We start from the raw sequence: 26,721 nt of genomic DNA on the forward strand, positions 1-26,721 counted from the left end.
CAGAATAAGCTAAGCTGGAAGGGACCCACAGGGATCATCAGGTTGTACTCCTGTCTCTGCACAGCTCCATCCCCAAGAATCATACCATGTGCCCAGGAGTATTGCCCAAACTCTTCTTGAACTCTGTCAGGCTCGGTGACCACTTCCCTGGGGAGCCTGTTCCACTGCCCCTCTGAGCAAAAACCTTTTCCTCTGAGCAAAAAACCTTTTCCTAATAGTCTACCTAAATCTCCCTTGACACATCTTCAGGCCATTCCTTGGGCCCTGTCCCTGTCAACACAGAGCAGAGATCAGTGTCTGTCCCTCCTCTTCCCCTCTCAGGAATTTGTAACTGCACTGAGGTCTCCCCTCAGTCTCCTCCAGGCTGAGCAGACCCAGTGCCCTCAGCCTCTCCTCACACAGCTTCCCTCAAGGCCCTTCACCATCTTTGTTGCCCTCCTTTGGACACTGTAATAGTTTAATATCTTTCTTGTATTGTGGTGCCCAAAACTGCCCCCAGGACTCAAGGTGAAAATGTCATGTTATGTGTAAGTGCTTGCTTATGCCTAAGCCTAGGTTGACGTGAAGGATGCTTCCATATGGAGGAAGATTGCATTGCAGCTATTTCTGTTTCCTGAAAGAAACAGGTTTATGCCTTCCATTTCCTTTTGACAGCTAATGAGTCAAAGGAGAATTGCTCAAAGCTGCCTGACTTATACTAAAAAAAGCCTTAAAAAGAACTGAGCATACACAGATCTCATCTCTGCCTAAACACCTTCTACTTGTTCAGGGAAAATGCAGAAATGGTCGACACATTCAGTATCAAAACATACAGTCTGTATTCAGGGTCAGACAGCCAGCAACCAGAACTAATCTTGCAGACATAAACTATGCAATGCAGGCAGCAATTATTTCTTTCAGAAGTATCCAAGGAACACAAGTGCTATCCTGCTTTTCATCCTCTCTAAAAAATATTGGTTGTGCTCACCTATTGGGATTTATCTTATCTCCCTTCCTCTTCAACACCCACTTGGAGAAGGAAACACAACCTATAGGTTTCTCTGTCAAGAACATACAGCTGATTCACCATTTGACTCTCCACAGATGTAAACATTGCTCTCTGTAAAATGTCACAGTGCTTGGCAAAAATCAGTTACTGTGCAAAGAGCAGCAAACTTCTCCTGACCCTACAGAAGGTCTGACAATAATCCAGAGAGTAAAGTGCTTCAAAGAAGCAGGTTGAGAATAACCTGTTTCTTTCATCAGAAACATCAGTGCCCTATTCATAAGAATCAACCACCGATTAAGCTTTGACAAGACAAAGGAGAAAACACACATAAAAAGCCATTTCCCATCAGGGCACACATTTAGGAATAGTATTTGCAGCCAAAGCTGATTGCCTGTTGACAAAATTACAAAACACATCTGGATTTTCCAAAATTAAGCCCATAATCTACTAAGAACAAAGATGCAGTGCTGTGATTGATGAGTAATGGCAGCAAAGGTGTTCAAAGGAACCTGAAACTGTTCAAGGCTTGGTCCCATACCTCAAAAAACTTAACAGAAAATAATTCATGGCCTTTACAGGGCCTTTATAAAGGGTCATTTTTTTGGAGGAGAAGAGAGGTGATTTTCCCCTTTTCCATAACATCAGAATCTGTTTGTAAATCAAGGAGGCATAGGAGTTGGGGGGCTCCCTGTGCAGCTGCAGAGGTACCTCTGCTCTGTGATCAAAGCATCCAAATCCAGCTGTGATGCACTGGTATGGCTCCGTGGACCTGCCTCCAGGTTCACAGTGGTGTGTGGTAGACCAGCATTGGAACTTTCCTTCATGAACAACAAGTGCCATTTACATGGCTCAGTGTATTTATTCTTATTATTAGAGTTAGAATCTCTCTACCTAAAAGTCACTCTTGCTAAATTGCTGTCCAGGGAAGTTGCTTCTCCATTTGCCCAGGAGAGGGGTTGCTACAGCTTGGTTGGTGGTTCTTACAGTAGCCAACACCAACACTACTTGTTTTCTTTCACCTTCCTCATCATCCTAATGCTGCTGAGTCCTTCTATGGACGTTCCCAAAGCTTTAGCAGCATTGCAATATGGCACAGTGTCATCAAAGAGATAAAAAACACATGGTAGTACAAACGGAAGGACGCCCCCCTTAAACCAAAGAATAAATATTTTCTGAGGAAAGAATAAATGTTTAAACAGAGAGAGTGCTTCAGTGACTGACACACCACGCAAATCAGTTTTGCAATTTGACACCCTGTATCAGATGCAAATTGATGCTAAATATCTGGTGGCAAAGAGCAAGAAAGATGACAAGCTCTTTTATTTGGGAACTTGAGGTATGTGTAATTTCCTGCCTAAGACACATTTTAAGAATGTAACTGGCTGTGTTCAGCTGGCATCTTGCTGATTGTCTTTTCTTGTTGAATGCCCATAAGGTACATTTATTATTATTATTTTTACTGAGACACTTCAAATTGGTTATTCATTTAGATTTATAGTATTCTTTTGATGGCACAAGGTTCAAAAACATCTTTAAAACACCTTTTTCTATCATAATGATAATTTTACTCTAAAAGCTGGCACAACAAGGAGACAAACAAACAAAAAAAAGAGTCCACAAAGGCACTTAATTGCACCATAAAGACACTTCTCCATATAGTGACCCCCATGACACTAATTTGTACCAGTGCAAAGCATTTTTGTGATTTGTTTTGACCACTACAATCACAGAGATTCCAAGAAGCCTTTAAAAATAAAGAATTTTACAGATCTGTCTTTATCAGGAGACATTTGGGAATTATGAGCTCACCAGAAGTGGAAAGCTGGCAAAAAGCACCATTATTTCCCATCTACTGCAACACCTAGAACACCACAGGCATATTTAAAAAGTAAGGCAATGTTTCAGAGGGAGGAAAAAAATAAAAGATGAAACATTAAATACCCACCTTTTTAATAATAATTTGCATTTCAGCTTGCCAAAAAATTATTTGACTAGTCTCTTTCAGGTGATTAGGGCAATTACCAAAATAATGCCATTTACTCGCGGCGCACTTGAGTTACTTCACTTGGTAATATATTTCAGATACTCATGTTTATTCAGACGGAAGATCCTAGAGAGAAGTAAATGCAGGTTGTCTTTTTAAATACAGGAAGAATTCGAAAGAAACATTCAAGACCCAATTGTCTACATCATGGAAAGAAGCGCAGCGCAGGCCAGCAGCGCAGTTTCAGCCGCCGGAGGAGCCCCGGGCGCCGCTGGGCTCGGGATCCGCAGCTCCCGCCGCCTTGTCCCTTTCCCCACCTGCTGGTCACGCTGGAAAGCGGCACAGCATCACCGCACTCGAACGGGGAAACAGCCAAGTGATCCTGTCCTCACACCCAGCTACTTCCACGGGGCACTGATAAAATTGTTCTGCTATTTTTTTTTTTTACTGTTAAAATTGAGATTAGAACCTCTGATGGGACATCCGAATTAAAAAAACAAAACAAAACAAAACAAAAAACATGAAAAAAAAGTGCAAAATTCTGATCATTGAAGCTTTTCAAAGAGAAGACTCCTCTCACTTGAAAGCATTCCCCATCTGCTTCGATTCCAGACACGAGAAGGAATATGGCTGCTGGGCTAAACTCTGTAATTATATTCACAGCACTGTCAGATCACAGCTGACAGTGTTCACAGGTGATGTGTTCACCATGGGATTTAAATTCGCTGAAAAAATCTGCCAAAACAAACAGTAAATAAAATGAAAACAAAACAAAAAAGCCAAACAAAGAAACAAACAAAAAACCAAAAAAAAAAAAATCCTAGAATTACTATGTCTATAGTGTTCCATAGCAAAACAGAGATAAGGATAACAATGACTGTACCAGATGGATTTTCTCACAATACACCAAAGGCCAGTGAAGATACACCATGCTGGTGGAAAATAAAAGCATTGCTCCTTGGAAGGCTACACAGTCAAAGGAAAGAAAAAACATTATGTACTGACAAAATACAGACATCTTGAAAAATCTTTGCTCTCTCAATATTTTGTAGCTGAAAATAAGGGCAAGCAATATTCCCTTCCTCTCCCAGCTCCATTTCCCCCCCCCCCCCCCCACTGGATTAAAAACTTCTAACGCAAAACAAAAAAGCAAAGCAAAAAGGCTCTAATTTCACAACAGTTGTATCTCTGTGTACACCCCACTCATAATATAAATTAACAGTGAGGGCATTTCCCTTATTCAGGGCAGGCTTTCCAGAAGACTGCTTGGATATTGTGTGCAGTCTGGCCAGCTGTCAGACAACGACACTGACTGGCAGCTTGAAGGAGGGTGTTTGCAGTGTGACAGGTACATCCAGCTTCAGCTCCCTGGGCATCCATCCACAGCCCCCCACACCTGAGAAAGGCTGGATGCTCAGCTCTGAGCCAAGCACAGGAGGGCTCACAGAGAAACTAATGCAGGTGGATCCACTGATGTCTGAACAAAAATTTGTTGTGATGCTCTCACCACAGAGGCAACTGAAGCCACACTCACCTATTTAGAGCTGCTAAAACCTATTACAATAAAATTGCAGAGGGAAGAGAGGAGCTGTGCTACAATTGCCAAGCAGTTTTATTGTAATAGCACCCAGTGAGAACTGGCCTACAGCAGTGTTTATGAGATGGTAAATGAGCACTGACACACATGCTCAGGTTGGAACAGTGTTCACTGAAATCTGCTCCCAGTACACAAAGCCCACCAGGAAATCACTGCCATGTGAGCACAGCACTGCTGCACCAGGCTCTCACAAGAGAAATGTGCTAATTCACATTAATAAATACACTTTCAGTGATATAAACAGAAGTAATCAGCAATAACAAAACATATTGTCTGACATCAGCTGATGCCAAATGTTTAAATATTTCAGTGGATACCTGCCCATTATTTGTTTTAGCTATCACTTGGTAGGATTGTACAGATTTTACATTTCATCTCTGTTGATTCCCAAAAATCTACCATTACCATGTCCTTAGGAAGACTACTGATTGCTCAGTCTTGCCTATTTTATACAAATAAAGCAAGATACCAGCTCATAAAAATATGGTAAGATTCTCCAAAGATGTTTAGGGGGATGTACCTTACCAGGCTTGAGAGTTGAGCATGTGCAAACCTCATGAAGTTCAACAAGTACAGTCTATTCAAACTAGCATTTAAAACTTTAAATCTGAACAAACAAGCCCCAAAACCCATAAGAAGCAGCCTAATTTTATTACAAAGTATAGCTAGAAACCTGTTTTACTGTCAGCAAGCTGTAAGACTTCCTCTAGAAATTGCTCTAAATCTGGGCTAATAATTGAAGTACAACAGTAATATTGTAAACAGACAACCCAAGTAATACATACAGAGAAAATTTTCTGGTTTGAGGTATATTAAAAAAATCAGCTGTGCTGAGGCTAAACATATATATTCCATAAGTAACAATACAGTCTTGGAATTTGATGTCAGTTTAGGGATGAGCAAATAGACACAATTCTTTACTGATGCTTAAGGGCAAAGGCGAACACGTATTTCCTTCTTATTTAATTTAGAATATTTCTTCAGCCTTAATGAAACTGTAGCTAATCTACAGATGGAAAGAAAAAACCTCTAAATCCGAGAATTTCTGATTGCAGTCTGACATCTAACTTCTCTTTATATTCTCACTCACATGACATATCTACACAGCAAGTATTTAGCCTCTACAAAATAGGCTTCAAATAAAGCTGAATTAACTAATGCGTAGTAAGGTAAGAAACTGAGGAGTATAATGACAGAATCACATAACAAATTGAAACTTTATGCTTGAAGTCCTTGTGGATCAAGAGCTTTTTTATCGAGTTCAGCTGCTTCCTACTTCACATAGTATCTTATCCATTGCCAAAACTGGATTAATGCCATTTTAAGGCTGTGGATTACACAGGAAGCAACAAGATAGAGAATTTACATAAAACAGAGCCACTTTATGCCTTCAGCAGTTACTTTCACATACAAATGTGGAATTATATAAGGCTGGCATTTGGATGCAAAAATGTTCTCTTACCATTCCTGCAAACAACAGGGAAGTTTCTGTAATTCCAGGAGATTACAGAATCTCGCTGGCTCACCACCTGCAGGAATGCCACACATGGAGGGGAACAGCCCTCACACATCTGTGACAGAGCTGAATGCTGGTGAGTTGAGAAACAGCCTGTGCAGAGGAGGCAGTGTGCTACAGCAACAGCAGCTATTCTAGTTGATAACTAGCATTACACAGGTAATAAAAAACATTGGTTTAAAACTAATTCACTAGTCTTATTATGTGTGTATCTCCAACTTCAATAAATCAAGCACATATTTAATTTCCCTTTTAGCATAAAGAAGAAAAGAAACCCTCAAAACCAACTTTCTTCCAGCTTCTTAGCCCTGACTTCCTCCAAGCCCACCTAAAAGACTCCCCAGGCTCCTCAGGAAATCACCCTTTTCAAGTAAACACGTCCTACTCAAAGGTGAATTATCAGGGTAGACACAAATGACTGGAAAATAACTGAAAGTCTGTTTTTCCTCTTTGCACCATTTGGAAACAATCTCCATTGGGAGACAGCATTAACTTAATTTTACAGGGGCCTCCTCATCAACAAACACACCAGTATGTTTACCACAATAATAAGCGCCTTGAGGAATTCTTCTTACTCTACACATAGCCCAACAAAGGCTAACTCAGGCAACATCATCCTTGGATTACATCCAAGTTCATGGAATTTCCTCTCTTTTCTCAACTCTATTCTTCTCAATAGGCAAAACGTTTTTTTTCTGATTCTTACAACTGTAACTACTCTATCAGCTGTGTTCCCTTTCTGTGCTGTCCTGTTTCATGGGAGTTGCAGTTTCCCTGACTTATTCTTTCCCTTAGTCCAATAATCTTCAATGAACAACATCCAACGTGCCTCTTAGTAGAAAATTAACCTTAGGGTACCTTTTTTTTTTTTTCTGAAATGCACAAATTCTCTATTGTTTGTAACACAGCACTGATTAGAGCTGAACTCAGGATGTCATACCAAACACAACACTGCAAACCAGAGCTATGGGAAAAGTTCAACGCCCACAACTCCTGGCACTGGCAGGCCAGGTACCTGTACTACTTAGCATATAACATGGTAAATGATCCATGAGCAAGATGCTGCTGCAAATATCAGGGTCGTTGGGATCTAGCAAGTGCTGCTTCTTTCAAGATCAGAATAAAAATGCAAAGGCAGAAAAATGCAAAGGAAGAAAGGAGAATATGCAACACTTCAGTCAGTTTTTTGGTCCTATCGTGCCAACAGATTTAGAGCCTATTTCATCTTCATGCAATAGACTGCACCCTACTGCTTGAAGTTAGGGTGCGTGGAACTGTTTTGAAAAGTATTTCCAGTGTCACCTTTTGGTTTTCCTCTGCTTGGTATTCAATTATTTCCTTCCTTTCTTCTCCAGATTCCCTGAGCTCTTACAGAGTCCTCACATGGCTTAACCACTCTTACCCCTAGATCTCACCTGCACTCACTTTGTGTGTCATTGCTCCCACCTCCACATTTCTTCTCTAGTAACTTTCTTCTGTAATTTTAATCTTGCCCTTTCTTCAGAAGGTTTTTTGCAAAGTATAGTCTCGGTAGATCAGAGTTTCCACACTATCAACGTACAAACTGGGCAGAACACAAGTCCTTGTCACAACTTGTACAGCACATATTGAACTTTACAAGTACTTAACAGATATGAACTATGACACCCATTCAATGACTGCCACTGAGTAGTAATTAGGTTCACTGGTAAGTTGACAGAATCATAGAATTGGTTAGATTGGAAAAGACCTTTAAGGTCATGAAGTCCAACCACTTACCCAGCACTGCCAAATTTACCACCTGTCCCTAAATGCCACACCTACGTGTCTTATAAACACCTCCAGGCATGGTGGAGTGATTCCACTCCTTCCCTGGGCAGCCTGTTGCAATGCTTGATAAGTCTTTCGGTGAGGTTTTTCCTAATATCCAATCTAAACCTCCCATGGTGCAAATTGAAGTAATTTTCTTTTTACCTGTTATTGTTACTTAGGAGAAGAGAATGATCCCCACCTGACTACAACCTCCTTTTAGGTAGTAGAGAGCTTCCTTTTCACCAGGCTAAAAAAGCCCCAGTTCCCTGAGTTGCTCCTCACAGGACATGCTCTCTAGACACTTCATCAGCTTCATTATTCATCTTAGGATGTGCATTTAAAAATTAAACATTTGTAAGAAAATTATAGTCTATCAAAGATGCCAAAAGGTGCTTAAAGTGCTAAACATTCCTTTGTTATATGATACACAGGAACCCCATCATCCCAATAGTATTAAACACATTTTCTACTTTTACTCCTCACTTTGAAAATAAGAAAAGGCCAGGTTGGATGAGGCTTTGAGGAATCTGACCTAGTGAAAGAGGTCCCTACCCATGGCATGGGTGTTAGATGATCTTTAAGGTTGTTTGCATCACTCATTCTATGAATCTATGACAGTGTGGCCTACAAACCCCTAAAAACCTACACCTACGTCTGAAGGCTTCCACAGTAATTTCTCAGGTTGTTCATACAAGCCAATGACTTTGAATCAAAATATAAAGCAAGGAAAGGACTATGAAGTGTATTATTATAGTATTACTGCATAGTAACATGGAAAGGAAGCTATCAAGGCAGGAAAGAGTGAAATCTCTCTAATTTCTGACTCCAAGAGCCACTATGAGATATAAGAAACCATAAATCCTCTGTGGGAACTCAAAATGTCTCTCAGACATTTTTAGAGGTTCCAGGCCTTGGTCAGAAGCATTCTAGACCCTGGCAGACAGCTGAAAAACAACTGTGATTTTGAGTTTGAGCCATGGAATGAATTACCAACTTCGGAGGTGGAACGAGCAGTCACAAAAGGTTAGATAGTATAGTAAAAGTAGTTACAAAGTAGAGGGGAAATTTTTTTAGTATTGTACAGGGGGGTTTTAACACATGTACAGGGGGGTTTTCACTTTGTACATGGGGGTCAGAAGTTCTAAGATGGAGGAAAGTGGGCTGAACCCATCCTTCTTCCTTCTTCTTCCTTACCTCCATGTTCTTGGTGATGTTGGCACTCACAGATTGGTTTAGAGTAGAAAAACACTTGGCAACGTAGGTAGTAGGTATTGGGGAATAATTGTAAACATGTTATACGTAATATATCTTATAAAAGATAGCAGCAGCCCTAGGCGGAGGGAGAGACGAAGAAGACAGCAGACAGAGAGGATGTCAGGGTGTGTGTGTGCCTCTACCCAGGCCGCTGATCAAACAGCCGCAGTCCAAGAACATAATCTGTTAGATAACTAGCGATAAACTGCCTTGAGACCGAACAGCTAAGCCTGCGGAGTTTTTCTTTGGAAGCACGGGTTGGAGGAGGAATTTCACCACCACATGTGGCCCTCAAAACAAGGCTGGGGTTCTCACAATCCTCCCATTGAGGAACATACTCAGGGCAGGTAGCAAGATGAACAGCTGCAGTGTGGGCTGCAGGTTGAGCTCTGATTGGTGAGAGCCCCAGGCAAGGGGCTGAGAAATGCCACCCTTCCCATAGGAAAGGGGCTGGGAACCTGTGGCAGCACCAGACACTCAGATGAGGCAGGAGCTGAGGACCTCCAGACTTTGTGTGCTGGGCCTGTGAGGGTATGAAAGCCCAGGAGTTTCTGTGTACAAGGTCCCTCATCAGAGGCAGCAGCTTGAGCTGTTACTTTGTTGTTGCACCAAGTTTAAATTGTTTTAAGGATTGAGACATGTGAGATTGTGCTAGGGGAATCCTGGGGCTAGGGAGTAAAGGAACCTTGTGTAACTGTGTGAATGTGGGGGACGTAGGGAGACAAGCAGGGCAACTGTGGGCTCAGTGGAGCTTGCCTGCTGTGAAGGGGCTTCAGTCCCAGCTCAGGTGCTGTGGCTGTGGCTGCCAGAGTGGCACCTGGATGGCTGGACAGAGAAGTTTCCTTAACACTCCTTGAAAATGTGGAACAAAACAGGCTAATTTTCAGGGTTTGAAAATGCTGCATCATGTACTTTTGATCTCATTAAGGATCTTGAGGAGTTTCCCAGGAAATTAAGTTTTTAAACTTTTCTACTTATACAAATGCATGCTAGACAAGACAGGACAAATCCAAAAATATATATGTACTTTACTTCCTGGTTAATAAAAATATAAAGAATTAGAAATACAGGAGAATTTGTAAACCAACTGCAAAATAAGATGCACAGAAATGAGGGAAATCCCTCCATTTTTTTATAGATGTTCATGCACTAGGCAGTCCCAAAGTCAATCATAGATTCTGTTATGTACATAAACCTAAACAAAAGTTGCAAATTTTATTACTGTATATGTTTTTTCTTTTTAATCACCGGGGACTGCCTTAGCTCCTCAGTCCCATGGGCATATGGGCAAGCTTCAGAAGGTAAAGAACAACCATCAGGATGATGAATGAAAAACCAACAGAGGCGTGTTTTAAATGCTTCAGCTGAAATGCGCCGTTTCACTTCAGGTTTAGTTTTACTTGGTGGTTCCTCTTTTCTCCAGTCACGAATATGAACTCTCCCATTTAGAACTAAGATTAAAAAAACAAACAAATTCAGCTGTTAGCAGACATCCATGGCAATTATAGTGGAAAAAATTGTAGTGAAATTCTGGAAATAAAAAACATTCTACAAATTATGGATCACTCAGGCAAAACTAGATGAGCCATTTGTACAGAAACAGAAAGAAGTACACAACAAACCAAGACAATGTAGACACAGTACAAAGATGACTTGATTGATTTCCCTGGGTGATGTTTTACTGGGATGCTGAATAGTTTGAGGTACCTTTGCATCACCTCTGTAGAGCTTTTGTTAGCTCATTTTAAATATAATATTTTTATATATTTTGACTAAAATCATCTGAACTTAGATTGCAAGTTCTAACAAAAGTTTCAGCTTCAAGAACTGTAATTTTTCCCATGTTTGTAACTTTATGATTCCACTTTTAAAATGTGATGACCAGTGTCTTCTACTACTTTCACTGTTCACTGACCCAAAAACGCACTGCACTGAGGAGATGACAAGTCTCATTCTTCACATGAACCAACACTAAATTATCACTGGTTAATAAGGACTTAGCACTTTGGGTTTTTTAAATTCATTTGCTGTGTTAGGACCATAAACTGCACATGCACACACTTGTGAATCTCTGTCAGCTTCTTAAATGAGTAAACTAAACAGATGAAAGGAAGTTAGCCAAAAAGGAAGAAAAAAACAGATGACAGCAGTGAAAATTAACAGGGAAGAATCTGCCACTTTTAAGTTGCCATGCTCTATATTTTCATATTCTGCTTCAATCAAACCTTCTGTATCAAGACACTTGTAGCTCAGAGTAGTTAACCAACACTATTCTGCATTCTGATTATGGCTATTCAGAAAGTAACAAGTCCAGTGAAAGCTAAATTATCACACAGTTGCCCTGGATGAATTAATGTCCCCAGGTCTCCTTGTGATACACAGTAAGGTCTGAACTCATACTAAGCCAATCAAGAAGCAATTTCATCTGAGCTTTAAAAACCCTCACAAAAGATGAAGAAAAGTTAGCACCTATTTATTATCAAACATAATTTTTCCCTAGAAAATCAGTCTTGTATTGGACAAGACTGAACTAAAGAAACTGCCACCAATCAGTTATTCTAAGACCAACTTTTTGTTTGGTGTGTGTGTACATCCATCCATTTCCATGTTTTAAAAGAAAAAAAATTCAGTAAAGATGAGAGAAGAGCTGTAGCCATGTTCTTCTCTGTCCACCTGGGCAGGAACAATGTCCTTGGAGACCATCAGAAGTTTCTTGTTATGGTGACATGCTACTAAGGGAGGAATCACATGGTCTCTCCCCAGGCCCATAATAAATTGATAATAAATGACATAAATTACTGAGACAGTCCAGGATAAAGTCAGACCTTTCTCCATAGATAATGTGCACACAGCCTCCAAGCCAATTTAAAACGTTCATTCCATTTACAATGTAACACTTAGCAAAACCTATTTCAGCTATATCTAATGATAGGGAACAAATTCAGACACATAATGAACTCCATGTGACCAACTTTTTAATGGATAGTAATTCAGAGGATTTTATCAGCAAAGCATACAAAAATATTTAGTGGATGCTAATCTTGCTTAAGTTGACCACTGGCAACAAACAGGTTGCATACTTAAGATTACTTGCCATGGTTTAGTTAAGCAGTATTTTACAAGAGACAGAACTGTCAGGACATAACACACTTTGAAATTTGAAGCAGCTGTAATGCTGATAAAACCTTGAAGATCTCGTATTACTCCAAAGCTACATTTTAGTTTTGCAAAACTTCACACTGACAAAAAAAGCCTCAACCAATTACACAAAGCACAGTGTCACCACACATTACTACAGAGATAAAAAACTCCAAACCCAAAAACTGCTATCAACAAATCCAGGCAGCCACAGAGACCTGCCACTGAGTTCTTTCTGCCATGCTACCACCAGCAACACTAACACAAGTTTTATAAACACATCAAGCCTCATAATTATAGATTCTTAAGGAGGCTAATTTATTTTACATCAGCATTTACACTTTGGGGCTTGGTGAGGTCAGACTAAGCCTCAGTTATTTAGTTTACTAAATGCTTTAGTAAAATTGCTCTGTATTTGACAGCCTCAAAACCATCAGCAATTCATAAAAAGAAACAAAAATAAAAGGTCAAAGAATAGCATCAAATCAGCCACTTAAACTAAAGGTTTGTCTTTTCAGATACAGTCAGTGTAGAATGTTTTGCTGATTGATGCTTTACCAATCTCATTTATAAGAGTTTTACTAACAGTATCTTGGAGCAATGGGCACATAAAGAATATTCAACTTTCCACAAAGATACAAAAAGCAGTTAAAAAACCACCACCATAGTAATTTCTCAGTTAAGTTTAACTGTATATAGAGGAGATAAAATAAATAATTAAGAAGAAAAAAAACAAAATTCAAAACTCCTTTACCTTCAAATACTTGATGATTGTTCTTGAGTAGTGTCTGCAGGCCTCCATATTCACTTTTCAGCTTTTTTAAAATCTCTTTATCCAAGTGTTCTGCCACTTCTCTCAAGGAAAGACTTCCTGCATTTAAAAAATGGCAGAATTACTAAAAACTTTTCTCTATAAAACCTTAACACAGTTCAACTTCTATATAAGGTAACGATTAGGAGAAGAATGTCAGAATTATCTACTAGGACTGCAGCAACTTTTTTCTCATATTATGATATATGGTATATATTTTATATGTATATTGTTTGTAAAACATCAGCTTTCATTTTACAGGACTCAGGTCAGAATTTCCACAGTAAGACACACTTTTTATTTGCTCTGCTTTTTTTACAGTAGCATATAACCCTCATAGCAATAAGCAGTGTTTATAAGCATGCAGTTAGAAGACTCGGTTAGTAACATATGGCAAACTACAGGGAGTAAATAATAAAAACAGATGGAAGAAACTTGAAAGATGATAGTAGTAAGAACTGACTGCTTATACAATTAACAGCAGCTTAACATTCTTTTCCTTCCTAAAACTAAACTAAAAATTCCTAATCATGCTGTAACCTAATGGCACTTTGACTTCTTACAAACTCTTACAGAATTATAGCTAATGATTATGTTAATATTCTAAACCATAATATTGTCCCCAAATAGGGTAGAGTTGTGGGTTTAGTTTGGTTTGGTTTAATAAAAATCGATTCTATAATAGTATTTAGGTGTAAACCAGGACAAAAACTCAAACCAATTTCAAAATATTTTCTACGTGCAATAAAACATAGTGGAGAAAAAAAAGCACTTTTGATTGTGACTGTATGTTGTCGATGTTTCCTAAAAATCTGTTCACAAACATGTAAATTTGCTGGAAAAGACATGTTCTACCAGCTAAAGACAGTGCAAAGGAAAGATAACCTCACCTCCTTGATTCCAGGTATTCGAATTTCCACCCTGCTTATCAGAACATGATTTTTGGGGGGCTGCATTTAACAGCAAGTTCGCCACATTGAGAACCACTTCATCTACAAAATCCCGAGGGAGGGAAACACAATTTCTGACTTGTTCTACTTTTTCTCTGGGTTGAAATCCAGGCATCCAAACTGTACCAGCTGTCTCAGTGTCACCTTCAAGAGGTTCTGAGCCTGCTTCTTTGCACAGACCACCACAGTGATCTTCATGGTTAAATCCAACGCTTCTGTCCCACGCGGCCACAGCACAGGTCCGACGACTGTTAATGAACTGTGTTATCTGCTTGTCAATCAGAGCATGTTCTGCAGCTCGGTAGCTCCTGCTTTTCCCAATAAAGCTGACCTATTTTAGTAGAAACAAGTAAATCACTATCAGAGTCCTGTACTTAAAACACCCAACCCCACAACCTCCACATGTTTATGCAGGTTTCTCACCAGCTACAATAAAATCCAATACCAACTCAATGCTCAGTAACACCTGAGGGGTTTTTAATTCCAGTTTTTGAATGCTGGTGCCCCAGAAGAAATCCAGTAAACAAATCATAATCCATGATGCTTTACAATTACACAGCAAAAATATTGTTCCTGACCCTCAGATTATTTAAAATTGGATACTTCTTCCTACTCTGAGAACATTTCATTTTGAATTTCATTGGACAAGAAAAACAGCAATTAAGTAAAATAAAATTAAGTACAAAGAAGTAAGACAGGCAGCTAGAAAAATTAAGGCAAAAAGTAATGTTTTTAAAGTTTTTCCATCATACAGAATGACATAAGAGAAAACCATGAAAAATTTCACTTTTTCCTGTTTTAAGACTGTACCTATAACATTTAGAGTAGAATTTCCAACATAAAAATGAGTATTTTTAATCTCTTTTCAGAGTATATTGTATCAAGTAATGAAGCTGCCTACAGTCTTATCTTAAAACAATAACAATGAATAACCATATGCTTCAATCAGAGCCGATTTTAAAAAAAAACAAAAGACAAAAGCCCTACAGAGACCAAAATTACCCTTTTTGTTGATGGAATTCTAAGACAATCTTCTTCCACATGAAAGCCACATACAAATCCAACTTGGGCAACAAAATCAAGATATTCTCTGTACTGAGTTTTCTTGCTTTGTCTACGTCTGTATTTTCCATGGAAATCAAAGAAGCAGCATGGCAGCACAAAGTAGCAACATGAATAGGAAGACCTACAAGAAGGATAACAAACTGCTGAACAGTAAGTTATCTCAGAAAATACAAAAATTTAACAAACAATCGATCAGACAAAAGCAACAATGAAATTTTTTATTAAGCAACAGATCTTCATGCAGTACTATTTATAACTTGCCCTTTCAGTTGAACTATTAGTTTAGTCAAAAATACCATTTTACTAAGTATCTGATGCAGCATCCTACTCTGCCAACTTAGTTTGCAGAAGTAAAACTTTAAATTACTATTGCTCGTTGTAAAGAGCACAACAGCTCAAGGGCAGGTAGAACCATAAGCTTGTATTTACAAGAAAAAAAGACAACAAAACAACACAAACAGCTTCATGTATAAGGAATAAAAAACAGTTTTGGTTTTTAAATATCAAAAGCAAAATGCTGCACTGAATTCTATGAGAAAGTAAATATTACATCTGTGCTTCTCCACTTTGTAAAAATAATCAGCTTGCATCAAAACCAGTCTTACAACAACAGGTGTGGAACCAAAGCTGACAGTTTTTAATCAAGCCCACATAGGTAATTATGGGAGGGTAGTTTGGTTTTTTTCTGCCCGTTTTTTTTTGATTCCTTCCATCCCACTCCCCTTCCTCTGCAAAAATACCTAGCTGCAATTACAGGTATCCATGGTGTTAACTCATCTGAATGGTTTCCTATGAGCCAGTCAGTATCTGGAAAGAGATTACTGTCACCTGGAATGATTGTAGCTTCCTAAAAAACAAAACACAGTAAGTGAATCCTATTACAGGTTTCTTTAATGCAATTTATTTAAAGCACTAAGCAATAATGTAAAGTAATACCAGCTGACAAATACAAAGTGAGTGAGCACCACAGACACCAACAATGTTTTCCTCAGTTAGCAATTTTTTATAGCTACAGAGAAGTAATTAAGCAACAAACACCCACAACACATGGGTCAAAAAAACAGTGGAATAACTGATTAAAATATCTAGCATTTAAATATATATAAACAAATGTCATACACTAAATTATGATTTCTTGCCAATCTCCTTCTGCCACTTGTATGCCTGAACTCAAGTTTTTCAGAAAGGCACTTAATTTGCTGTCTTGCAGCCTGTAGGACTCACATAGCAATTAATCAGAACACCGCTTCATTATTATTTTCTCCTCCTTCACAGATGCTGCCCAAATCAAATCCTAGTATACAGAACACCACTCTTCACATGCTATCATTCACATATAATAAAACAGTAACAAACAAAAGAAACCCCAAATAAAACTAAGAGTATGAACTCTTCATACAGGCTAAAATCAAATGTTCTACAGTGGCTATAATGTTTGTGCCTCACAAATACATCTTCTCGCTTTGAACTAAGTTCAGCAGAGAAAGTACTGAAAGATGTTGACACCATGGAAGTAGTCACTCTTCCCTGAAAATGTGTATGAACAAAAAAAAAAATTATTGGGCAAATTTGAAAAAAGTTTTAGATTTGAATTTCTACAGTCCTTTAGGGAAAATTCTGAAAATTACACCCATAATCTTTTTTTATATAGAAACTATATGTTTTAAGAGCTTAAAATTCACATGCACATGCAAAGCAGTATCTGTATACGAATTAAAAAAATAAAATAAAACAAAACCCTTTATTAGGGAATTCAGACTATCTTGATTACTTTCCAAATCCCTCTTAAGAATCAATATGGTGATTGTTCACTTAAAATTGTTCACTTTAAATACCACAGTTCATTTTTAGATATGTATGAACATTTATAGATAATGAATGTAACATGCTTTTTGGCAGATTACTGGATGTTGAATTACCAAGCCTTTGGTAAGTGTTTTCTTAAGGTTGATTAAACACATTACTCATACTTTACATTTCAATTTTGATCATTCAATTTAGGCATAGCATGAATTATCAGTGCCACACTGCCCTATTTGACAGTCACCCCTAGTCAAATTTGTATTCACCATGTCTGACAGCAGTTTGGAAACAGAGTGCCACCTGTTGCATCCATTTAGGCTGTTAGAATTGTACTGAACCACACAAGTGACAACATCTACCCTGCAACTCGTGCTGTAAGTAAAGATCAAAACAAAATTAGCTTCAGGGGTAACAACAGGCTGTGAGCAGGTGCTCTTTCCTTCTGTAGCTCCCAGAGCTACAGGAGCCTTGCAAAATCATTTCACCCTTCCTGCTCATGGTCTAACTCCTTCCAGCATAAATTATCACTTTTGTCATCATATATTTTATTGTTTCTTTCTGGGCAGAAAAAGGAACATGTAACACAAAGATAAGGAGACAATGTTGTTCATCATGATTAGATGTTACTTAATACAGAACATAGGAATGATGGAGCACCGCAGCTTGATGGTTTAGGTTGTTTGTCGAAGCTTTACAGGAAGGTCTGCTTGCAGACTGCAGTAAAGGAATATGGCAGTTTTGGCAACTTGTACCCAAAATGGCAGGGTGGCAAAGAGAAGGCTACACAACACTGAAATCTGTGACCTCCCATCTGTGAAAATTGATGTTTTTTCATAATTTCATAAGTTAGCATCTTAGTTTTTGAATAAACAATTCTTAATATTTTGAATTAACTTTAAGCAACACTACTAGAGAGTAACCACAGGTGGAAAATTATTTTACTATATTGGGAGCTGATAAATTTTGACAGAACAGAGTAAGAAATTTTAGACCTGCAGAACAAAAAACCAGGAACACCTCACCTCCAAAGGGCAACTGCTCATTAGCACTACACTTTAATGAGTATCAGATTATTAGATTGAATCAGTATCAGAATCAAAGTCAATGTTCCTGTGCTCAAATTGTTCATAAAAATGATAACATGAAACCTGAAATATAATCCTTTTTGCAGACTCTTTTCCTGTTCATTTTTGAAGGCTATTATTACAATTATTTAGGTTGGCTCCTCTGAGGTTCAACAATTTTGCCCCCAAAACAGAACATGGCACAACAAGGTCAGAATCACTTTAAAATAATTATCCCAAATTATGAGTGTCTTTATTATCTTTTATGAACAAGTGGTGCAAATAAAGCTGCTTAATATTGATCATCTGGTAAAAAGAAAGCTTGTTTCATGGTGTGCATGTCTGTATATGCAGTAAGAAATCATGCCAGTGGTTCCTGGATGAGAAACAAACAAGTTGCAAATATGCAAAGGTACAATACAATATTTTTCTCATATTCCCTTTACAACTTACTTCACCCCCAAGGAATATGGGTAGCATCATACCAAACCCACGGGTCCCTTTAGACTACTGTGTGTAACCCAGTATGCTTCCTTACACTTGCATCAATACCCCTGAAACAATGAACAAATTAATAAATGTACGTATCAGTAAAACTGACATACATTTGCATAATACCTCTAAATGTGTCTCTGGTCCATACATGTCCCATATTTTTCTTCTCCTCACATCAATTCCTCTGCCTGAATGCTGAAATATTTGAACAACAAAAATACGCAATTTAAGTACTACTACTTTTTTCAGAAATTTCAAATAGGTTCAGTAAATATTTACATACATATTAATTAAGTTAATACATATTAACTTCAATTATTTTATTCATGCTAAAATTTAGACACATAACAAAAACTAGCTTTGCCATTTCAGCTGAATACTTTTATTCCCTTTCTTCCCTTTGAAATATGAAGGGTATTACTAGGAAATCTTAAAGAATATATCTGGTTCAAAATTTTACCCGGGCATACCTACTGAGACTGCTCTTAAAATCTCTATCCCTACAAATATAAAAGCAGAGGTGTTGATTTTTGGTTTGTTTGTTTTTAAAATATCAAAACCTTTCACAGGATGAGTACTACTGCAGCACCCACAAGACTCAAAGAAGAATGCTACTCTAAGCAGTCCTCAGTGGGGAACCACCTTTCAACTACTGAAACCCAAACACTCTCTTCCCCTGTATGAATGAAAGACTAAATAGATTGGAAATCAAAATGTGTAGTATTTGAAATCCCAGAACACAGTGCAGAACTAGGAAAAATCAATTACTAAAAAAAGTCTCCTAAAATTCTCATACACAATTTTTTTGACAGGCAGTGTTTGTCAGCACTGAATGAATGACTGATTGAAAAATCCAGATGGAAAAAAACAGCAGCTTATATTGCACTCAAGTTTTCTGGCCACACAACAATAGATACTTTGTGCTAGAAGAACTTGGAACATTTCCCTACCCCCCAATGACATCTCTTTATCTAATAAGAGATATTTATTTCCTCTATAAATTTCCCCATGTTCTCCCAGAAATGGAAAATGCAATTTTCTGAAACAGACAAACCCAACTTCAATGGGTTTTGTTTAGTCTCACTGTTCTTTCAGAACAGTTTCTATTTTAGAAACTATGCCTCAACAAACCGAATTATGCTGTTGCCACATTTTTACTGCAAAAAGTACAGTATGCTCTAAGGAATTTTTAATTAAGAAATCTCAGGTCTCTGGCAAAGATATAGAAAATTATTTTATGACATCACAAGTAGAATTCAGTTTGGATAAAAATAAGTTCATGAACACATCTTGTGACAGAGAACCTGTGTCAAAATTCTACATTCTTTTTTGCATAACGAAAGGACTCCATTAGTTTTTCCTCTTAGTTTCTTAGCTCAGGAAAAATAGCCCTGAATTTAAATGAAATATACTAATTAAGATAAATAAATGAATGGTCTAATCCTCTGGTAGGATTTTCTGTTAGTAACTAGAGTGAAAATATCCTGTTTTAGAAACATGAATTAATTTATTTTGGCTATTTGTATGCCACATAAAAGGACAGCATAACAAGAATACTGACACTAGTTTTTAATAATTATTTTAAAAAACATTCTATTTACCCCTTCATTGTTTAGAATATGAACCAGCAAACCATTTCCACATCCAAGATCTACAAATGACTGTTTCTTGGTCAATCCTTTTTCTTTTCTCTCTTCTTCCCAAAGAACCTAAGACAAGAAAACAGAACATATTAGGCTTCTGCTCTCAAGTCTCCCTGCAAGAAACCATCAAAAGTTATTGGAGATGAAAGAGGAAACCTGGAAATGCAGACTTGAGAGAAAACATTCACTGCACTCACAGGTAAAATAAACTTAGGAAAAAAAAAAAAAATCTAAAAAAACCCCCAAAACAAAACACTAAAACAGAAAAGCACTGTTTATGGAGTGAAACAAGAATTATTTTGCAAAGTATCAATAGTTTTCTAAGTGCCAAGCACACCCTCCACTCCATTTTGAGTCATTGGAAGTTTAAATTAATCATGGCTTTACAACTCTGGGCTAGAATGAACATAAATGTAAAATAAGTTGCTAAACCAATGGGTGAAAGTGAAGAACAGTGGAAAAGTAAGGGATGTATCAAGTAAACTTCATCAGTGTCTCTGCAAGTAACACTACAGATGCATTTATATCCGCTGTACTAAAGAAAGCATTGATGGCAGAGCTAAAAATAAGTCCCAAAATATTCTTTATAATTGCTTGGTGATATACTGGTATGTGTAACATCACTTCTATTGAACAAAGCAACAGGTTACCTAGCACGTTAACTGCCCCAAATTCTACATCAGCTAAGGGACCCCAGAGCTTTTAGCCAAATCTTAGTCCCTGATCTGTACATAAGTAGGTCCTTTTCCACAGATATATCATCCATAATTAATAAGTGGTTGTTTCTCTGCAGAACATGAACTAACCTTTACCATTTTCCAATTCTTCTTCCTTCAATAAGAAGTTACAGACCACACATTCATAACTCTGCACTCTGATTTTTCACTATGACTACCAAAAATCTTGAAGAGTATTTATGAATTAACTATTTGTAACATTGTCAGATTTGCTAGAGGGGAAGAAGCTGAAGACAAACACAGTCTGCTAATCTCTTGGATTATGTTTTTAGATGTACCAATCATTGCACTTTGGCACTCCATGCAGTATCCCAGAAATCCATAATTACCTCATTCCCAGATCCTACCTATCCTCTAACTCCTGCAGGATTTTTCACAACACAACAGCTATGTCCTTGGCCATGCCCCTGGACAGTGAGTGACCTCAATATGATTGGAAAAGAAAAAGAGGTCATATGCAGATGCCATAAACCCAGAAAAACTTAACACTGGAACTACATTTTCTTAGAAAATCACCTGTGTAATGTACTTCTAAGCAATGACCTTCATACACTATCAAATAGATACCTGAACATTTTGCAGCAGGTTAAATTATTAATAATATACTTGAAGTTTCCATTTACCTAAGCTGCATATTGAATGACTAATGACTTTATGAAAACTACTGCTATATTAGCCAAAACATAATCACTGTAAACCAACATTCTCATGTATAAAAATGCTATCACTCCAGAATTTTCTTGTAGCTGGCTAAAACTAAATTCGTAATTTTCAACATTGAATCTTAAGATGGTGGTAAAAATGGCAAAGATGAGTCTATTACATAGCTCTTTCTACAAGCCAGTATCTAAAGTTAAACACTTAATTAACAAAATAAATTAGTCCTCAGTGAGTACTGTAAATGAGCAAACTTACTCAGAAATACTGATTTACGTAAGATGCTACAAGTATAGTTCAATGTAGACATCTTCTTACCACACCCTGGATGGCAAACAAAAACACTTATGTGCCTACCTTTTAAAAACCTGAAGTTTCTAAGAACTGCAGGTGGCAGAATTTTCATAGAATCTTAAGTAGGTAGATGCTTGAGAAAACTGCACCAAGCATTTATCTGCACTTCTAGCATCTGCAGTTGACCTAATTACGCTTGAAGATGGGATTTGAGCTGAAATTTTATCAAAAAAGGCGCAGCAGTGAAAAACTGTGTTTATTTGTTCATAGTATAAAATGAACAAGTAATAGAAAAATTTGTAACACAATCAATCCTAATCTTCAACTGATCCATCTTATCACTTCTACATTAGTGCTTTTGGCTTTCTCACTTAGAAATAAATAAATCTTGTGTATGTAGATGAATTTCTTGTGACAAAAGACTGCAAATCCTCATCATATCTTCACAAGGAAGTTTTTGTTTAATTCTAAAATTATTTTCTTTAGAGAGGTTCTATTATTAGGAAATATAACCTTACAACATATTATTAGGTAAAGCACTTCCTTACCAGCAAATAAGTGGCAATGGCAACATCTTCATAAACAAATTTCTCGGGATCTGTCACCTCAGGCCACACCTTCAGGGAAAAAAAAAAACAGAATGAAAAATAGGTAAAAATTTATTTTCTCCATCATCTGAAATAACCTCAAAAATGCTCAGACACAGCAATTTCGATATTATTCACTTCAGTAGGTTTTTGGACTTCACAGATTTTGCATTTTAACCTTATTAACATATACCCAGAGAATATAAAAACTGTTTGATTCAACCAAATAATAAAGTTTCTAAGAACATTTTGGCTCCACATGTGCAGGTCACAAGTAAATAGCTGCATCTGTTCTTTAACAGACCATGTATCTTTTGCTTAACTTTCTCATGAGAAAAAAAAAAAATCTTATCTGTACCACTGCAACATTGAAAACATGAACATTTGTAAATTTCTTTCACAATGAACGGACCTAGAATTATCTTGGCACAACACATGAAGAATCAAAATCTGAAGTAGGAAGACAGAATGCACAAGTATAATTCCCCATATATATATAAATATAATTTACTTTGTAAATGAAGAATTGAAACAAAGACTAAAATGGTCAACACCAGCGATTCCACTGCAGAACTCAAGACTGAATCATTGCCTTACCCAAACCTCTAATTCTCTCCTATGTATCTTCCTGTTAGTACAGAAATATTAACAGTAGAACATTTTCACTGTATGTTTTACAAAAGCATTTACCAATCTTTTTGTTTGCAGTTAGAGCCAAGTTTGCAAGATTACAGACCTTACTTCATACAGCACTCTGTTGCTCTTCAGGATCTCCAGGATAAGAGAAAAAGAATTACAACATTGCTCATCTAACTCAAACACATAATAAGATAGGTTAAATCTTAACCTCCAAAAGTTTTGGAGAGGGAGGTGTAAAAGGGAAGGATTACTACATTTACTGCTAAACTTACCTTTACCATCTCTTTGTACTTTTCTTTGAGGTCCTGATAAACCTTGCTGTACTTTGCTAGTGAAATGAGTGAGAGTGTACTTTTAAACCCACTGGGCTTTTGCTGCACAGACCATTTAGCCAGTTTGGACAAAAGTTCATTTCCAAGCCATGCTAGTTTGGGGTACACAATTCCATCTGAAAACCAATCTTCTGGAAATGGAGCTACAATAGATACAGACCTTAAAAACAAACAAGAAAATAACTTAGTATAAATACAGCATCTCATCATTTCAGCTATCTCAAGGACAGAGAAAACAAGGATGAAGTGGAGAAAATCAGCAGATCAGAGATATAAAACTAGACTGAAGAATAAGTAAATATGTAGAGAAACAAAAGGAAAATAAACCAGTAAAGTTACTGAATAATGGAACTGTTTCTCCTGAATTTTGTTAGCTCATTATCTCTCAATTCAAACATAAGAGTCCATGCCACATTTAACACAATAAATGAGGACTCGGATATGATGAGCAACCTGATTTCACAAGATAACCGAACACTAAACAGAGAAAGTCAACTTCTGAAATTTCTGAAAAATAACAGGCAAAATTAAGAGAAAAATATACCTATTGCCATAACTCATTATTTCATCATCTCTAAATTTATTCAGACTTTATTAGAGCATCCCCAGATGCTCAGGACCAAACTGAATGGTCTACATTTAGTGACTAAAGTTCAGTCATTTACTCCAGTTGGACCCTCACCCTTACTAACACCCACAGACCCTTTCCAAGAGGCACTGCTATCCTAGTGATCAGAAGACGCGTATTCTTTCTAGACCACAGTCTGTGTTCACATTCAAAGGTTTGTTTTACACTATTTCTGAGTATTGTAGATGTTTCTTTTTAGAGAATGCTATCCACTCGTATCACATCACTACTGAAATTTACTAATCAAGCAGAAAATTATAAAATCTAAACTGCCTACATACCAATACTAAACCATTGTGTGACTCCTGCAATCATTTACTGCTTGCTTTCTCTCTTACTCCCATACTTACCATTCCTCATCTTTTATGTGTTTAAGTTGAATTTGGTAAATATTGCATTTTTTAACCTGGTATTTTCCTTCACTGTTTTCCTCCAAAGGCAGAAAGGTCACAGTTCCATTGTAAACATCTGAAAAGATATGCAAATAAGGATTTATTATTCCATGGTGCAACCCACCCTGGTTAGCCCCAAAATGAACTTCTGCCTGCAAACCAGAGAGGCAAGATCTAAGAAAATACAGAAAGGATCACAATAACAGGAATAGATCAGTTCTTGGTGTTCCTGACATCTGAAACTACCAGATGATTTGAATTTTCCAAATTTAGCATTCTATGGCACGATGTTTCCAAAATATCTAGGGCTGACCAGGACTACTCATTTTCATCACACCTAACTATTTTAGTAAAGACTAAACAATAAGATTTTTCTAGTATACGACTGCTGCTTTTCCATATCCCACAGCAAATCCAGAGTCCTGGGAAGCAGGTGTATATGCAGCATTACTTCCCCAAAAAACTAAAAAAATCTTTTCAGCCATTGCTTACCTAGGGCAGTTTTTTCACAATAACTTACTCAGTTCTCAGTTTTGAAACTGGTTTTTGAATTACCATCAAAACAAGCATTCTTGCAAGTAAAAATGCTACACTGGCTACATAATCAATTTTCAATGGACTCCAAAATTTTCTGAGTTAGGCAAGAAAGAATTAATTAGCAGTAGAGCTAATGTTAAATCTTGCTATCTTGTCTCATCCTTAGCAATGCCAGCTCTAACATTTTTTAATTGTTAAAAAAAAAAATTAAAATCTCCTAGGCTTTTTCTTAGAGATACGCTCTACAGATGCAGTTCAGAAGCATCTTCTCTTAGCATCAAAAGAGAAAAATAAATCAAAACTACAACATAAACTATTTCTCTTGAGGGCACCAGGTAAGAATCATAGGCCTCAAGAACATCCCAGATGTGTCCCATAAATGACTATCTGTCTTTCTGAATTGTAAGTTGAGTTGTTTCTGGAATTCTGATCCTTTCCAAAACATTACTATTAGAATTTAATCCATATCAACGTTTTTTCCAAAATTTATCTTAGAAATTGTGTCAAGTTCTACCCTATGTAAGTTTCTTTATAATAGCAGGATTTATTGGAGCATATTACCATCATACAGTGTAAAAAAACACTACAAAGCAGAACAAAACAAAAAAAACACAAATCACCCCAACACAACAGGTAAAATCCAAGTTGAGCTCCTTTCTGAAGCAATACTAAGCATTATGAAAGTTGATACAAACATTGGCCAGGTAGGCGCCACAGCTGCCTACTCTCTTCATTAATTCCACATTTCCAACCACTACAGTCACTCCAGGCAAGCCGGTCACTAGGGCTGTGCTAGGAGCAGCATTTGTGCGTGGGCAGATTACTCGTGACAGGAGCTCCTGGGTGCCACAACCCTTTTATTTCAAATGCTGTATTCATGTATTTCAACTGCTGAAATGCCAATGATCCCTGGCACAACAACGAAAAGTAAAAATCAACCCTCAGCACACGATCGGGACAGAAGTCCCTCCTCGCTCCCACAAAAACGGCATCTCTCTCATCTAGGAGACAACCTCAAAAGCACCCACCCAACCTTAAACATCCCTCTTTTCCAAGTTTTTCTCACAGTCTTCCACTATAAATTAACTTTGGGTTGTTTCAGACTTTTAAAATTTATTCATTCTGTGTCTTCAGGAAACAGAGAATCAATGAGAATGAGCTAGATAACCATAAAATTCCTACAATCTTCTGGAAAGACAGCCAAAACCATAATATTTGAAACCAGGATACTTTAAGATGTCTATACTGTGTTTAATATTTGAAACCAGGATACTTTAAGATGTCTATACTGCGTTTATTGCAATGGCCTGTCGCGGACAATAGATGAATCTGTCAGGACCTGAATCACCAGCCAGCAGTGAATTCGAGGGGCCAGGCCCGCGGCAGCCGCGGCCCCTCACGCTCACCTTGCACCGCCAGCTCGCGGGCCGGGGGCGCGGCGGCGCGGCCCCGGGGCAGCAGCGTCCTCAGCACGGCGCGGAGCTCGCCGGGCCCGCCCCAGCCCGTCAGGGGCGGCGGCAGAGCCAGCTGGCCCCGCACCTCCCTCCAGAGCCGGCCCAGCTCCGCGGCCCCCGCCGCTCGCCCCTCGGATGGCGGCGTCTCCCCGCCCTCGCCGAGCGGCACCGTGCCCTCCGCCTGGACGGCGGCGCCGCTCAGCCGCCTGTTGGCCACCTGCGGCTTCTCCAGCCACACGCGCACGGCCGCCCAGAAGCCGCGGGGCAGCGCGGCGCCGCCGGGGTCCCGCACGGCCGCAGTCCCCACCGGCCCCATCCGCCGCCCGAGCCGCGCCGGGAGGCGGAGCGCGTCGCAGGCTGCTCCC

At 38.2% G+C, this 26,721-nt stretch overlaps 1 protein-coding gene across 1 annotated transcript; it reads right to left on the reverse strand.

Annotated features, from left to right (window-relative positions):
* Window positions 1–10,010: 10,010 nt before the first annotated feature.
* Window positions 10,011–26,690, reverse strand: TRMT44 (tRNA methyltransferase 44 homolog). Its single transcript, XM_021550776.4, has 11 exons — window positions 26,309–26,690; window positions 24,324–24,441; window positions 23,286–23,505; window positions 22,336–22,404; window positions 20,058–20,165; window positions 18,580–18,651; window positions 15,835–15,941; window positions 15,032–15,215; window positions 13,970–14,360; window positions 13,023–13,139; window positions 10,011–10,581 (listed from the first exon to the last, which is right to left on the reverse strand). The coding sequence occupies exons 1-11, from the start codon at window positions 26,670–26,672 to the stop codon at window positions 10,349–10,351; spliced, it is 1,983 nt and encodes a 660-aa protein (XP_021406451.3). The 5' UTR covers window positions 26,673–26,690; the 3' UTR covers window positions 10,011–10,348.
* Between the last annotated feature and the right edge of the window lie 31 nt (window positions 26,691–26,721).

Source organism: Lonchura striata, chromosome 4, assembly GCF_050655825.1.
Source record: "Lonchura striata isolate lonStrDom1 chromosome 4, ASM5065582v1, whole genome shotgun sequence".
In the NCBI taxonomy this organism is placed as follows: Eukaryota; Metazoa; Chordata; class Aves; order Passeriformes; family Estrildidae; genus Lonchura; species Lonchura striata.

Bases quoted from the DNA above. Each gene is read 5' to 3' on its own strand.
- TRMT44 (XM_021550776.4), bottom strand. From the start codon at position 26,672: ATGGGGCCGGTGGGGACTGCGGCCGTGCGGGACCCCGGCGGCGCCGCG. The intron at 23,506-24,323 runs GTAAGTATGGGA...TTTGTTTTTAAG, and splicing joins CACATAAAAGATGAGGAATG to GTCTGTATCTATTGTAGCTC. The intron at 20,166-22,335 runs GTAAGGAAGTGC...TTCTTGTCTTAG, and splicing joins CCATTGCCACTTATTTGCTG to GTTCTTTGGGAAGAAGAGAG.